This window comes from Pan paniscus, chromosome 9, assembly GCF_029289425.2.
Source record: "Pan paniscus chromosome 9, NHGRI_mPanPan1-v2.0_pri, whole genome shotgun sequence".
Lineage (NCBI taxonomy): Eukaryota > Metazoa > Chordata > Mammalia > Primates > Hominidae > Pan > Pan paniscus.
This window is the reverse complement of record NC_073258.2, coordinates 90,636,208-90,648,995: the sequence shown is the minus strand read 5'-3', so window position 1 is coordinate 90,648,995 and position 12,788 is coordinate 90,636,208. Positions and strand designations below refer to the sequence as shown.

At 36.2% G+C, this 12,788-nt stretch overlaps 1 protein-coding gene across 1 annotated transcript; it reads right to left on the bottom strand.

Annotated features, from left to right (window-relative positions):
* Positions 1–1,994: 1,994 nt before the first annotated feature.
* Positions 1,995–10,474, bottom strand: LOC117978341 (tripartite motif-containing protein 49D-like). Its single transcript, XM_055094745.2, has 6 exons — positions 8,105–10,474; positions 7,724–7,819; positions 5,735–5,965; positions 5,000–5,022; positions 4,025–4,122; positions 1,995–2,924 (listed from the first exon to the last, which is right to left on the bottom strand). The coding sequence occupies exons 1-6, from the start codon at positions 8,624–8,626 to the stop codon at positions 2,425–2,427; spliced, it is 1,470 nt and encodes a 489-aa protein (XP_054950720.2). The 5' UTR covers positions 8,627–10,474; the 3' UTR covers positions 1,995–2,424.
* Between the last annotated feature and the right edge of the window lie 2,314 nt (positions 10,475–12,788).

Here is a 12,788-nt window from a genome sequence, read left to right as displayed (position 1 = left end):
AAAATACAAATATGTAAATATTTGTATATTATATATTTTATATAAAATACAAATATATAAATATTTATATATTATATATTTTATATAAAATACCAATATATACATATTTGTATATTATATATTTTATATAAAATACATATATATAAATATTTGTATATTATATATTTTATATAAAATACAAATATATAAATATTTGTATATTACATATTTATATATAATATAAATCTATAAATATTTGTATTATATATTTATATATAATACAAATATATAAATATTTACCTATAATACAAAATACATATAATATATATGATTATATATAATTTTTATACCCTCTGTAGAGGGAATTATTTTTGTTTCTATATCCATCCATAATAAAATACTGTGTCTGTTCATAATAAAAATACTAGTGAAAAATAGGAATTATAGTCATGTAAGAGATAAAAGAAAATCTGTTAGTATCAATATATTAATGCATATAGGTGGTGTTGGTTGTTACAGGGTTTAGTAAAATGCATTCTAACTTTCTAAACAATTTCCACGTTACAGTATATTTATTTTTCTCTCTTTCATGATTGGAAAGAGTGCAACAATGTACATCCCTATACAATCATCCTTGATTACATCTAAGGGAGCTTCGGCAGTAGTAAAATTACAGGGTTAATATATTCATATAGGTATTACAGGGTAACCAAACAAGATTCCGAATTCTTTCATCAGCAAAGCCCAGTGTAATCCTAAACCAGGTAGCCACTCTAATTAACGCAATTAACTCAGATACATAAATACATACATATATATGTATATGTCTCCATGTGTGGATGCACTTAAATGGTTGCAAATACCATCGACTTTTCCTCTCAAACAGTATTTTTGTTGAGAATGAGGTATATTCACTAGTTCATCAAAAATATTTTTTAAATTCTTAGATGATTACATTTGTTACAGTGACCAGCTGGATTAGAATTAGATTAGGTTTAAAATGATGAAAGAATCTGGGAGAGGGGGCAGAGTGTTGGTTGTTAATTAGCACATGGATCAAAGGAGAGCACCGATATGTTTAGAAGCCACAACATTGACAGAATAAAAGCCAGAACTAAAATCCAATAGTAAATCTCGTCACTGTGGTACTTTCTGTCACTTCTGCTCCATAAGACACAATTTAACCACTTTGACGTGGTATCTGCAGTATTCGATTTTAGTCTACATAGCATTTTCTCTCAAATGCATTGTTTCTCTCTCCTTCATCTTCCCTCCCTTCTTCCTTCCAGCTGTATTTTCTCACTAGAGAACACTAGTAGAATGTTCTCCCACATTTCAGATTTCAGATACGCGTCTGTAAAATAATGTTATGGAGACACATTTTAGTTGCTACTGAATACTTGGTTATTTTCATAAATTCACAGCATTACTACTGTCCTCTAAAAAACGGTTTCCCATTTCCACAGCTAATCTCATCATTGACTCTGCCATCCGAGTTTCTTCTAGGCCACTCTGGAAGAATCTGGAAAAATACTTAAAATACATTTTAAGTATTCAACATGCACATATATGGTATTTTATTTTATATATGCTCGGGTGAATATCTTTCTCCACTAATTGTTTGCATTTCAATTCTTGTATCATGTTTTTTGAAACACAGAAGTCGTCATTAGTATACACCAACTAAATTTTTAATTGTTAATTTTTGTCCTGGTTAAGAAATCCTTATGAGAATATTGTGTCATGCTCCCCTTACCTTCAGGACTTGAATCTATTTGGAAATGACTGTGTGTGTTTTGAGGTAGGAGTCAATATTTAGTTACTTTTTTAAAAAAATTCAATTAATCCAGCATTGTTCTGATCACCTTGTGTATTTCAATGTAGAAGAGCACACTAATAATGCGGGGTTATTTATCTATGTGGTGAGAATTCCAAAATGAAGCCCAGCATGGAAGGTCAAATGATATTAACTCAAAGGATAGATTAGTACAATGAAACATGATGGATAAGTGCAATATAGTTAGATAAAGAGAAAGAAAAACAACATTTCCCATTTATCATTAACACTTCACTCCAAGATTTTGCATGAAGCTAAAGATCCCGACTCTCTTCCACTGATTTTAACTCCATTCAGACATGTCTGTCAACTATTATTTCACTCAGTGGCAGTCAGAAATAAAGAAAAAAAAAACAGAGAATATATTCCATGCCATGATCATGAATAATGATTTTTCAAAAATTAATTAATAAAGAACCAATACATATACTTTCAGTGTTTTTACCACCTTTAATAGTAACACAATAAATGAGTTTTAATAACATTAGAATGCAATTCAAGACATAAAACAGAACCTATTTGTCCTGTTTGATAAGGCACAAGGAAGAGGGCTTTCTGGGATGAAGGGGTTCCCACAGCAGATGAACACATGTCTGATCTATCTCTGGTCAGAGGTGAATACAGCAAAAGATAGGCCTGAGAGGAGGTGAGAAGGAGCAATTAGGGATGGTGTATATAGGGGAGCTTTGATTAACATCAACGAAGCTCACAGTTCTAGCTTCACAATCCAGGAATAGTCCTACATGGTTGGTAGGTCTTGGGACATACTGCAGTGTAAGTGGGGAGGTGGTAAAGAGGCTGCACTGAATGTCATTCTTAACACACCCAAGACTAAAGAGTCCCTCCTCTCCATGTATATTGTCATTCTGATTCTTCCCTTTCCAATACTTATTACAGACACCAAAGGCCCAATTCCAAGAGTCCCCCACATGGACCTCCCAGTAATATTTGCCGGAGGTGAAAGTCTGAGCACCCCACGCAAGAAAACTTGTAGGTGTTGCAGTGATATGGGGTGCATTTTGATGGTCACATCCAATACAAATGCTTCTCAAATCTCCACATCGGAAGATATGACTGTTGGCTTCATTATGAGGCAGAGTAATATCCACTGCAAAATAAATAAATAAATAAATAAATAAATAAAAAGAAAGAAAGAAAACATGCATAGGCATGTGTAGATAAGCAAAAATTGTTCTATCAAGCAGTTAGTTTACCAGGAAACGTAAAGTCACAAGGACACTTTTGCTTGTAACTTCTAATAAAGTATAGAGATGATTAATATTATCTACAAGACAAACAAAACGCTAACCACAGATATTAAAGATGTTTTGAAAACTTACATACTGAGAGCCAAATGTAAGACCAACTTCTTTCAATCCAATTTTCAAAGCAAAATTTGCACATTATGTGCCCTAAATGCTATGCTGTTATCAAGATCATTATTTAGAAATGTTTCTTATTCTTAAAAACTAGTGCTATCATTTTGGAAAGAATGTGAAGATTTTCAGTTACTCAAGAACTGCTCTAGATAACTGGATAAAAATCCATAAGTACATGTCATAAGTGATCATTTAAAGCAGATTTCTGCAAAATCTTTTACCAGTCTCTCTGTGGCCCTCCATGCTAGCTTGGGGCTGAAGCTGGATTTTAGACTTAACATGTAGCTTTTCATATTGCAATTAAACTGAACTTCTTTTTGTTTGTAATTTTACTTGTATTCGCAAAATGATTTCTTTTTATTTTTACCCATTAACTAATGTTCTTGGAAATACATAATATATATCCATTAAAAAAATTTAAAAACCCCAAGAATCTCCAGTGAACTATATTCCCCAAAAGAACAGTTCTTAGCTGTTCAAATGAATACACCAAAGAAATGTAAAATTTTGTATTTAACATTAAATAACTCACCTTCATTCTGAGCATTGTTCCATTTGCTCCTTTTTTAGATTTGCTACACTACTCCTTTTTCCCATTACATTACTCAGTACATATGAGGCCATAATGTATTTGTTTTTCACTATCTTTTAATCTTAATGCTATAAATCTGACTCTACAGACACAGATACAAAAGGGTTGCATGATTATATTGTTCACTTATGTCTATAAAGTAGTAAAATATTTGATGAAGGGTGAACTATTACCTATGTGATCCTAACAATAAGAAAATTTAGATAGTGGGAGTGCTGCCTGTGGGTGGAGACTTACCTCGGAATTGGTTGAGCCTGTCCCTCAGTCCAGTGATGGGCCCTGCCCTGAGCTCTAGATTCAGAGGCTGGGGCATGTGCAGCAGCACGGACTCACTCCTGCAAGGAAAAACCTGCAGTTACAACATCTACAGCCATAAAATAAATAAAAATCACTACTTGTGTTTAAAAGACATTTCATGAGAATCCTTTGAACCCACAAATTTGATAATTCAAAAATTATTCCTTCCTTTTTGAAATTAATTTCGATTTACAGTTTCAGAATTGTAAAGCATAGTGGGAGAGTCTGAGTCAGAATTCAGTCTGATCTTTCCTATTTTTTGCCCCAAATGTTTAAGGTTCCTTAGCCTTATGGCCTTGAGAATATTTAGAAACGAAATTCTGAGTTCCACTTCTTGGCAGACTCCCCTGACACCTTTGTCTGAAATAGTGGGGTTCTGGGGAGACTGCTGCATCTGCTGCTTCCTTTTCAAGATAAAGAATGTGAAACTTGCTCTAGGCAGCTAGACCTGCCTTTTTGAAACAAGCTTCCCTAGAGACCTATACAGTTCTAACACTCCACAGTTTTTTCAATCTGTTTTTCAGAACTGTTAACTGATATGTGTATAGGTATGAACAACAAATCATCAACTTTTTCACTGCTAAAATACTTCTCCCACTTCTCTCCTGCTTCCTCTGGTGACTTTCTCACCATCCGCAAAACAAACTTCATCTTTCACCTATGCAGGCTTTTAAGCAATAAAACAAAGTCAGGAATAAACATGTTTTTTTTTTTTATTTTACTTCACTATTTATTTATTTATGTATTTATTTACTTAGTGGTCTTGTCTTTTCTGGTGTGGGAACAAAAGTAGATGCAAAAAATAAATAAAGTAGTATCAATATCTTAATCATTTATGCCATGACTTTGGTAGAGCCTGCTTTGATATTCGTGGAAAGTGAAAGAACATATGCTAAAATCCAGGTACACTCTCACCTGTATAATATGTCTCCAAAAGCCTGTAAAAAAAAAAAATAGAAAGATTTAGTGCAGTTCACAAGATACATCTTTCATTAAGTTCAGTGTAACATTTGGAGTCAGTTCCTCAAGATATTATTTCCCTACCATCTTCTCTTCTGCAAAGCATTTTCTATTTCTTCTGTAACGAAAAACCCAGTCAGTCGTATTGTCACTAATTAATGTCCTGGGAAAGTCTGAGTCTTGAAGACATTCTCTAAAGAAGTGAAGGGAGAAGAGGCCCAGAGAGTCTATGTTCCATGGTAACCTCGAATAACCTACTCAGTCATCTTTCCCAGAACCTATTACCCAAATGAGTGGATCCCAAAATAATATTAATGTGAGCCTAGATTCCCAAAACTTCTGATCTTGCCATGTCCTCAAATTAACCTAAATGTAAATGAATCACTCACTATTATATACATGTTTGACAACCCAAAATGTATTATTGACTTAGTTGGGGAATAGTTATTGGGGCTGTTACCTTGACCATTCCACAAAGTTTTGTGGCTGGTGGATAAAGTAGGAGGGATCTTTGGCCTGGTAGAATCCCTTGGCGGGGCTATACTCTCCCAATAAAGTAGCATTAGTTATGCGAATGTGTTTTTGGAAACACATCATGGAAATTAAGGTAGGGAGATGGATTTCAGCCATGAGGAAAATACTTAAACATGTGAATATTCAAAAACCTGAAACCACATTGTGAGTTTGTACCTGAAGTAGCTCCACATCTGGTTTATGGCACATTTTCATCAGCTCCGCATACGTTCCTCTTAAAATCTCCCTCCTGTGAGCCATTTTGGTTTTACTTAAATGAAGTTGATGAAAAATATCTTTCCCCTTCTTTTTCAGCATCTCCAAATTATGTTTTTCTTCTTCATGATGAAATGCAGGCATCTTCTGATACTCAGCTCTAATAGCTTCTAGCCTTACATTCACATAATCCTGCAGTGATAATGGGTTAGTCAAAAGAGAAATGTATATATCCATCTCCTATTAAATCTCACTGATTCCTTTTGTCTCTCGAACATCCAGTAGTTTATACCTCAGTCTTGCCAGTTCTTAGAATCCACAAATTTTTTTCCTTTCCTTTCTTTCTGCATAAAGATCAACATAGATGTATCTGACCAATTACATTAAATTTATTCAAGATAATGAGTGTTCTAAGATAGTTGGCAATAAAAAAAAAACACAATTTGAATTTCTCTATTCCAACCCATATTTATGGAAAAGTAAGAACAGTTCATGCTTAAGAGTTGGAGTATAGAGCTATAGTTACTAGAAAGGAAATAATTATTTCTATTTCTGAGATACCTAACAAGTTGCTTAAACTCATTATATGTGAAATGACCTTAGACTAACATGTCCAGCTAAATGCATTTCGCCCAGCAAAACCTATCCTAATAAGGCTGCATTTATGATTTGGCCATCTTTGTCTGCCTGAATTCATTTCCTTCCATTCTTTTTCTAAGTCAACCCAATCTGAAACATAGACTTCTTTGTGGTTCCCCAGGCCTCCAAATATACACAAACTCAAAATTACTGCATATACTGTTCTCTCCAACTGGAATTTTACACACACACACACACAAACACACAAACACACAAACACACATGTACATATACATGTATACACACTCATGGTCCACATATACATCTATACACACTTTCATGCTCCCCTTCCGCTTCGAAACTTTGTTCAATTTGAATTTTTCAGTGAGTCTTTTTTCTGACCACCCTATTTAAAAATCAGACACTAATCTCCAGTTTCTGGCCTCTATTGTCCTTTTCTACTTCCCTGCTTGATTATTCTCCAACAAAGAACCTACCACACTCGAACACATCATGTATTGCACATATTTGCACGTTGACCATTTTTGCCTCTCATTTGGATTGTACGATTTGTGAGGACAAAGATGCTTTCTTTCTTCTATACTGGCAAATTTTCTAATTTAATATTCAACATAGACTAGGTTCTTATGAAATACTTTTCAACACACTAATATTAGCTATCATACCCTCAGAGTATACATCCACAAACAGAAAATCATTTTTAATATTTTTCTGAAGTCCTCAGAGTTCTCTTTATATTTAGATACTAGTTCCCATATTTCGGGCATGTTTTCATGTCTCCCTCAAGACACAAATCCATATTTCTCACCACTTTTCTCATCATATGTTATGTAGTATTCAATATTAATTAGTTGAGATTCTTAATTTCATGGTTGCCCTAGATTTCCCCTGTCACTCTTTCTGCCTCAAATTTTCCATGCAATTCCAAATACTACTTGTCCACCAGCATTCAGAGTAATGCTGACCCAGGCTCAGAAGGTTCACTTGAGCTTTCCATGACTGCCAAATAACTCTCATGCCCAGCATTTATCCAACCAGCACATATAGAATGCTGTGAGATGGCCCAGTATCTTGTATCTGTTGGTGTATAGCTACAGGTTTGTATGAAAACAAACCAGCATGCTTTGGGTAACATCAACGGTTTTGTTAGAAATCCCATCTAACAGTCACACTATTCTACATAAGAAATGAGGCCACTTTTTCTCAATGTTTTCTTTTCTTTCTTTCTTTTTTTTTTTTTTTTTTTTTGACTCCCAGAAACATTACGGTTTGATATCAAGTTCCTATTCTAAGAGTCACCCATTTGCCCACCATAAGTTCCTGGAGAAGGTAGACTAGTACAGGACTAACCTTCCAGTGGCTGATTCTGGTGGTTTCCACGTTCAGGTTTCTCTGATTTTCACAAGCTTTTTCCCATAAAGACTGCATTTTCTTTAAAAGCTTCTCCTGCAAAAGAGCCATAAATTGAAGCACCAGTGAGGACAATAAAGTAACATGCAGACCGTTTCATAGGGAGGAGGCCCAGAATGAGAGACAAATAAGTCCCCAGTAAATGGCATTTCTTCTGTTTCCCTTCTGCTTCGTCAAATCTCAGAGGTTTGAAGCTAAGAAAGCCCAAAAGAGAGTTGCTTAAAGGGACTCAGAGTTGGCTTTACCCAATCTCCGAGAAAATAGGCCCACAGGAATTTCACGTGTCCTTTATAGAAATAGATCTTCAGAGGCATCACTTACCCGGTGTTCCTCAGCAGCCCACTCAGCGGGACAGTGTCTGTGATACCGGTGCTCCTGAGAGCTGGAGCACAGCAAACAGAGCAGGCTCCTGTCCACTTCACAGAATATCTTCTTTGTCTCCCTGTGAGTGCCACACATTTGCTCCTCAGAGCTCAGGAATAGCCAGAGACTGGCTTTTCTGGCACGGGAAGCCATCTTCTTCAATCGAATGTTAGTTTTGAGGTTTCTCTGCTGTGTTGTCTTTAGGCATTCAAAGCACTGAGTAAGAATTGGGATGGCTTGCCAGTTGAGGTAGAAACAGGGCCTGCAAAAGCTGTGCCCACAGTCTATGGTGACCGGGTCTATGAAGTAGTTCAGGCAGATGGGGCAGGTGAGTTCCCTCTGGAAGACTTGCGAGATTCCAGAATTCATGTTTCTGAGGGAGAAAGAGCAACATGTCATTTTGGGGTCTGGGTTGATGAAAAGCTTCTGAACATGTGGAGATAAGTGATAGCTATAGTTTGTTCTCTTGACAGTGTTCATTAAAGCACAGCAAACTATTTCTTCTGTAACAAAAATAAAAATCTCACACAGAGAGTCTCCCGGCTTTATAGTAGATATTACTGACTAGATGACTCACAACCCCTTCTACTCCTAGTGCCTGTCTGTAACACAATACCAATCTATTCAATTTCCCATTTTTCTGAATGTGGATCTGGAAATTGGGTTTGATTCTAAGTGGCCTAGAATAAATTGCAGTTGTTCCTATTCTTCTTTCATATAACTGCCGAATGAGTATGAAAGAGTGGGAAAAACTGCCTTGGCCAAAGAAATACGAGAAGATGGCTAGAGGGTCCTAGGATATATTTTGAGAGAGAGACACAACAGTGGGGCAGCAAACCACCATGGCACATGTTTACCTGTGTAACAAGCCTGCACGTCCTGCACATTTATCTCAGGACTTAAAATAATATAAAATTAAAGTAAAATAAAAAACCAAAACCAAAACGAAATAGAAAAACCAATCAACCAACCAAATAAACAAATAAAAAACAGCAATTAAACCAATTTAGGTTGAATAGAAGAGAAAAAACCATTAAAGATATTGGGCCTTTTTATTTTCTCGTGGATTAAATTAACTTCTCCTAGGGATACCCAGGCTCTGAACTAACATATAGTAGGATTTTTGTTAAACTTAAAGAGGTGTAATTATATTTCTATGGTGTGATGGTGAATTTTAGGTATCAGTCTGACTGGATTAACCAACACCTAGGGAACTGGTGCAGCATTGTTTCTGGGTGAGTCTGTGAAGGTGTTTCCAGAGGAGAGAGACATGTGAGTTGGTGAGCTGAGTGGGACCATCATCCCTCAATGTGAGTGGGCACCATTCAATCAGCTGGTAGCTCAGATAAAAGGAAAAGGCCAGAAGAAAGGCAATTTCCTCTTTCTTTCTCCTGAAGCTGGTTCTGAGGCTTTCAGCCTTGAGCTCAGTCAAGATACCTGTATCCTCAGGACATCAGCTTAAAGACAGCCTATATTAGAACTGCTCAGACTCCATAATCAAGCAAACGAATTTTCCTGATGAATTCCCTCTCGTGTAGAATCACGTGTAGCTTGAGGACAGATATATGTTCTGAGAAATGTGTAAGGAGGTTTTATTTATTTACTTTTTGAGATGGAGACTCACTGTGTCACCCAGGCTGGAGTGCAGTGGTGCAATCTCGGCTCACTGCAACCTCCGCCTCCTGGGTCAAAGCGAGTCTCCTGCCTTAGCCTCCTGAGTACCTAGGATTATAGGAACATGCCACTACACCCGGCAAATTTTCTCATTTTTTTTTTTTTTTCCAGTAGAGATGAGGTTTCGCCATGTTGGCCAGGCTGGACTTGAACTCCTGGCCTCAAGTGATCTGCCCGCCACGGCCTCCAAAAGTGCTGGGATTACAGGCATGAGCCACTGTGCCTAGCCGGGCGGTTGTATTGTTTTGACATGATAGAATATACTTATACAAACCTAGATGGTACAGCCTGCTACACACCTATGGTATACAGTACAGCCTGTTGCTCCTAGGCTACAAAACTGTACAGCATGTTCTGTACTGTATACTCTAGGTGATTGTAACACAGTGGTAATTATTTAGTATGTAAACATATTTAAATACAGAAAAGGTACAGTAAACACACTGGTATTATAATCTTATGTGACCACCGTGTGTGGTTTATGGTTGACTGAATTGGTTCATGAATGTATCTCTACATGTATACATATACATCCTATCATTCTGTCTGTCTGGAGAGCCCTGACTCATATATAAACTATGGTCTTTGGCAATTTTAAGTCCTTTTCTTTACTCTCCTTTATTTGATAACACTGCTGAATTTTAGTGAAAGAAATGAAAAATCTTAGAATTGTAAATATTCTCCAGAGGTCATCTAAGTCATTTTAAGGAATTTTTCATAGTTTAATAAGATTAAGACTCAAGTGAGATGGCAACCACCATCACGTATCAAATTATATCTTATGTATGTATTTGGTCAAAAAATTGTGTTTTGATTTCCAAACTAGGATGTTTTGGGGAGCTTTCTCATTTTTTTCAGTTTCACTATTTTGCATCTCTCATCATTACCTTACTAATTTAAAGCTATGTGTAAATGCCGAATGAATGGATTAACATTCATTAACATCTTCTCAATTCAATTGTATAATATTAATACACTCATTACACATATATTTACACACACCTATGTGTACATACATGTATAAATATCAACTCCATATATTCATTATGCATACATATCTGTTGCAGCAAACACTGGATATTTCCATTTTTTCAAAACTATATTGAAGAATGATAGAAAACGCAAAATAACAACAATTAGTATCCTCATAATTCATAAAATCTATAGTAAGAGTATGAATTACAAATGGTATCATTGTGTAGATTTAAGATAATGAGATATTTTTAACACTCTAATTTATTATTTTGTAAAGGAAAGAAGATATAATTTTATCAATATCAGTTTCACTCACCGCTGGGTTCTTTGAAGGGTTCCCACAATGATTCTTCGAGAAATAATTCTGTTAAGTACTCCTCAAGGTCAGGAGCTCATTCGCCGCAGTACTGGGTTTCAGAGGTCACCAAAACACAGCTCCCTCTAAGTGCGCTCCTTCTCCTTTGGAGAAAACTGAGCTTGTCTCTTCTATGTCCTTTTATAAGAATCTGTGAAGGCCACACCCACCTCTTTAAGTGGGTGGAGTATTGAGAAAGGTTGAGAATAAGATGATTAGGTTTATGCAGTATTTAGATCACACCTTTGCACCGCTGATTAAATTATCATCACTCCTTAAAAAACCATGACTTAAATGAATCATATGTAACATAAATCCTATCAGATTTGACATACACTGGAAATTAACTAAGATGCATTTTATACTGTTTATTGAGCTTCATCCAAGATACAGGCATTCCTCTAAGGGCACATTTATTCATTCTTGGGGAAATGTCTCCTTGTGGAGTGCAGTGGTACAGTCACAGCTCACTGCAGCCTTGAATTCCAAGGCTCAAGGGATCCTCTTGCTTCAGCCTCCCAAGTAGCTAGGACTACAGGCTCAAACCATCCCACCTGGCTAATGTTTTTTTTAAAACTTTTCATAGAGTCAGGGTATGGCTCTGTAGCCCAGGCTGTTCTCCAGCTCCTGTCTTCAAGTGATCCTCTGGTCTTGGACTTCCAAAATGCTTGGGAGTACAGGCATAAACCACCTCGTCCAGCCTTAAATGCTGCTTTAGTACATTTATAGGATATTCGAAGAGAAGTCCAACAGGAAGATAAAACTTTTTTTGTTTTCTACCACTCTAAGAGAAATCACTGACTAACCAAATAACTCTACTAATTTGAGGTCCCTTATTGAATTTACAAACCTTTGCCAATCTCGTGGGTGAAATACGAGTTATTATTTTAATGCTTTTCTCCACATGGTGCATGATGTTCTGCCATGACTAGAAATGCAATATCGTAATTAATTTGGGGATTATAAACAAGTTTTAGGACGTAGGCTAATTCACAAATACAGAATCCAAATGATAGGGATGGATTATATTTTTCTTTCTATAACAAATATTTTTATCGTCATGTGACAATTTAAAAAAGAAAAGAGATTTAAGAAGCGGCTACTCAAATATATTCTGACAGAGGAATTCTTTGCCAATAGCCCCCACAAGACTTATATTCAAGAGTGTCAGAACAGTGAAGACAAATCTGTCAGCCCTATGTCTGTCAAGGTTCAAAAAGTCTGTCAAGGTTCAAAAATCAAAGCAGAACCCATAATATATATGAATACTTAGGGAGATTCACATATGAATTAAGTGCAAGGAACCGGTTTCCACAGTTGATGGGCTGCCTGAGCAAGTATGAGATCCCTGTTAAAGTCAGTTAGGAAGAAAAATCCTCAGCTGGCTGGATCCCAATGGTCAGGATTCAAAGCTTTGGTCCAAAGTCAGTAGGGGGCAATTGGAAGATTACAGTCCCATTCGCTATTTTAAATGTTGCTCAAGGAATGCCTATGTCTTTCTTTAAGGGACTTTCACTGATGAAGTCAGGCTTACCTGAGTACACTTGCTAGTTATAAGAGCAGGACCTTTCGTTACATCTGCAAAATACCTTCCCAGTAGGTCCAACGTGAGTGTTTCATTGAATAACAATAAGAAAG

What these genes read in the sequence shown, in the direction of transcription:
- LOC117978341 (XM_055094745.2), bottom strand. Translation starts at nt 8,626, where the DNA reads ATGAACACTGTCAAGAGAACAAACTATAGCTATCACTTATCTCCACAT. An exon ending in GGGCTGCTGAGGAACACCGG is followed by an intron (nt 7,820 to 8,104) that starts GTAAGTGATGCC and finishes GCTCTTTTGCAG; the next exon opens with GAGAAGCTTTTAAAGAAAAT. An exon ending in TTTGGAGACATATTATACAG is followed by an intron (nt 4,123 to 4,999) that starts GTGAGAGTGTAC and finishes TTTTCCTTGCAG; the next exon opens with GAGTGAGTCCGTGCTGCTGC.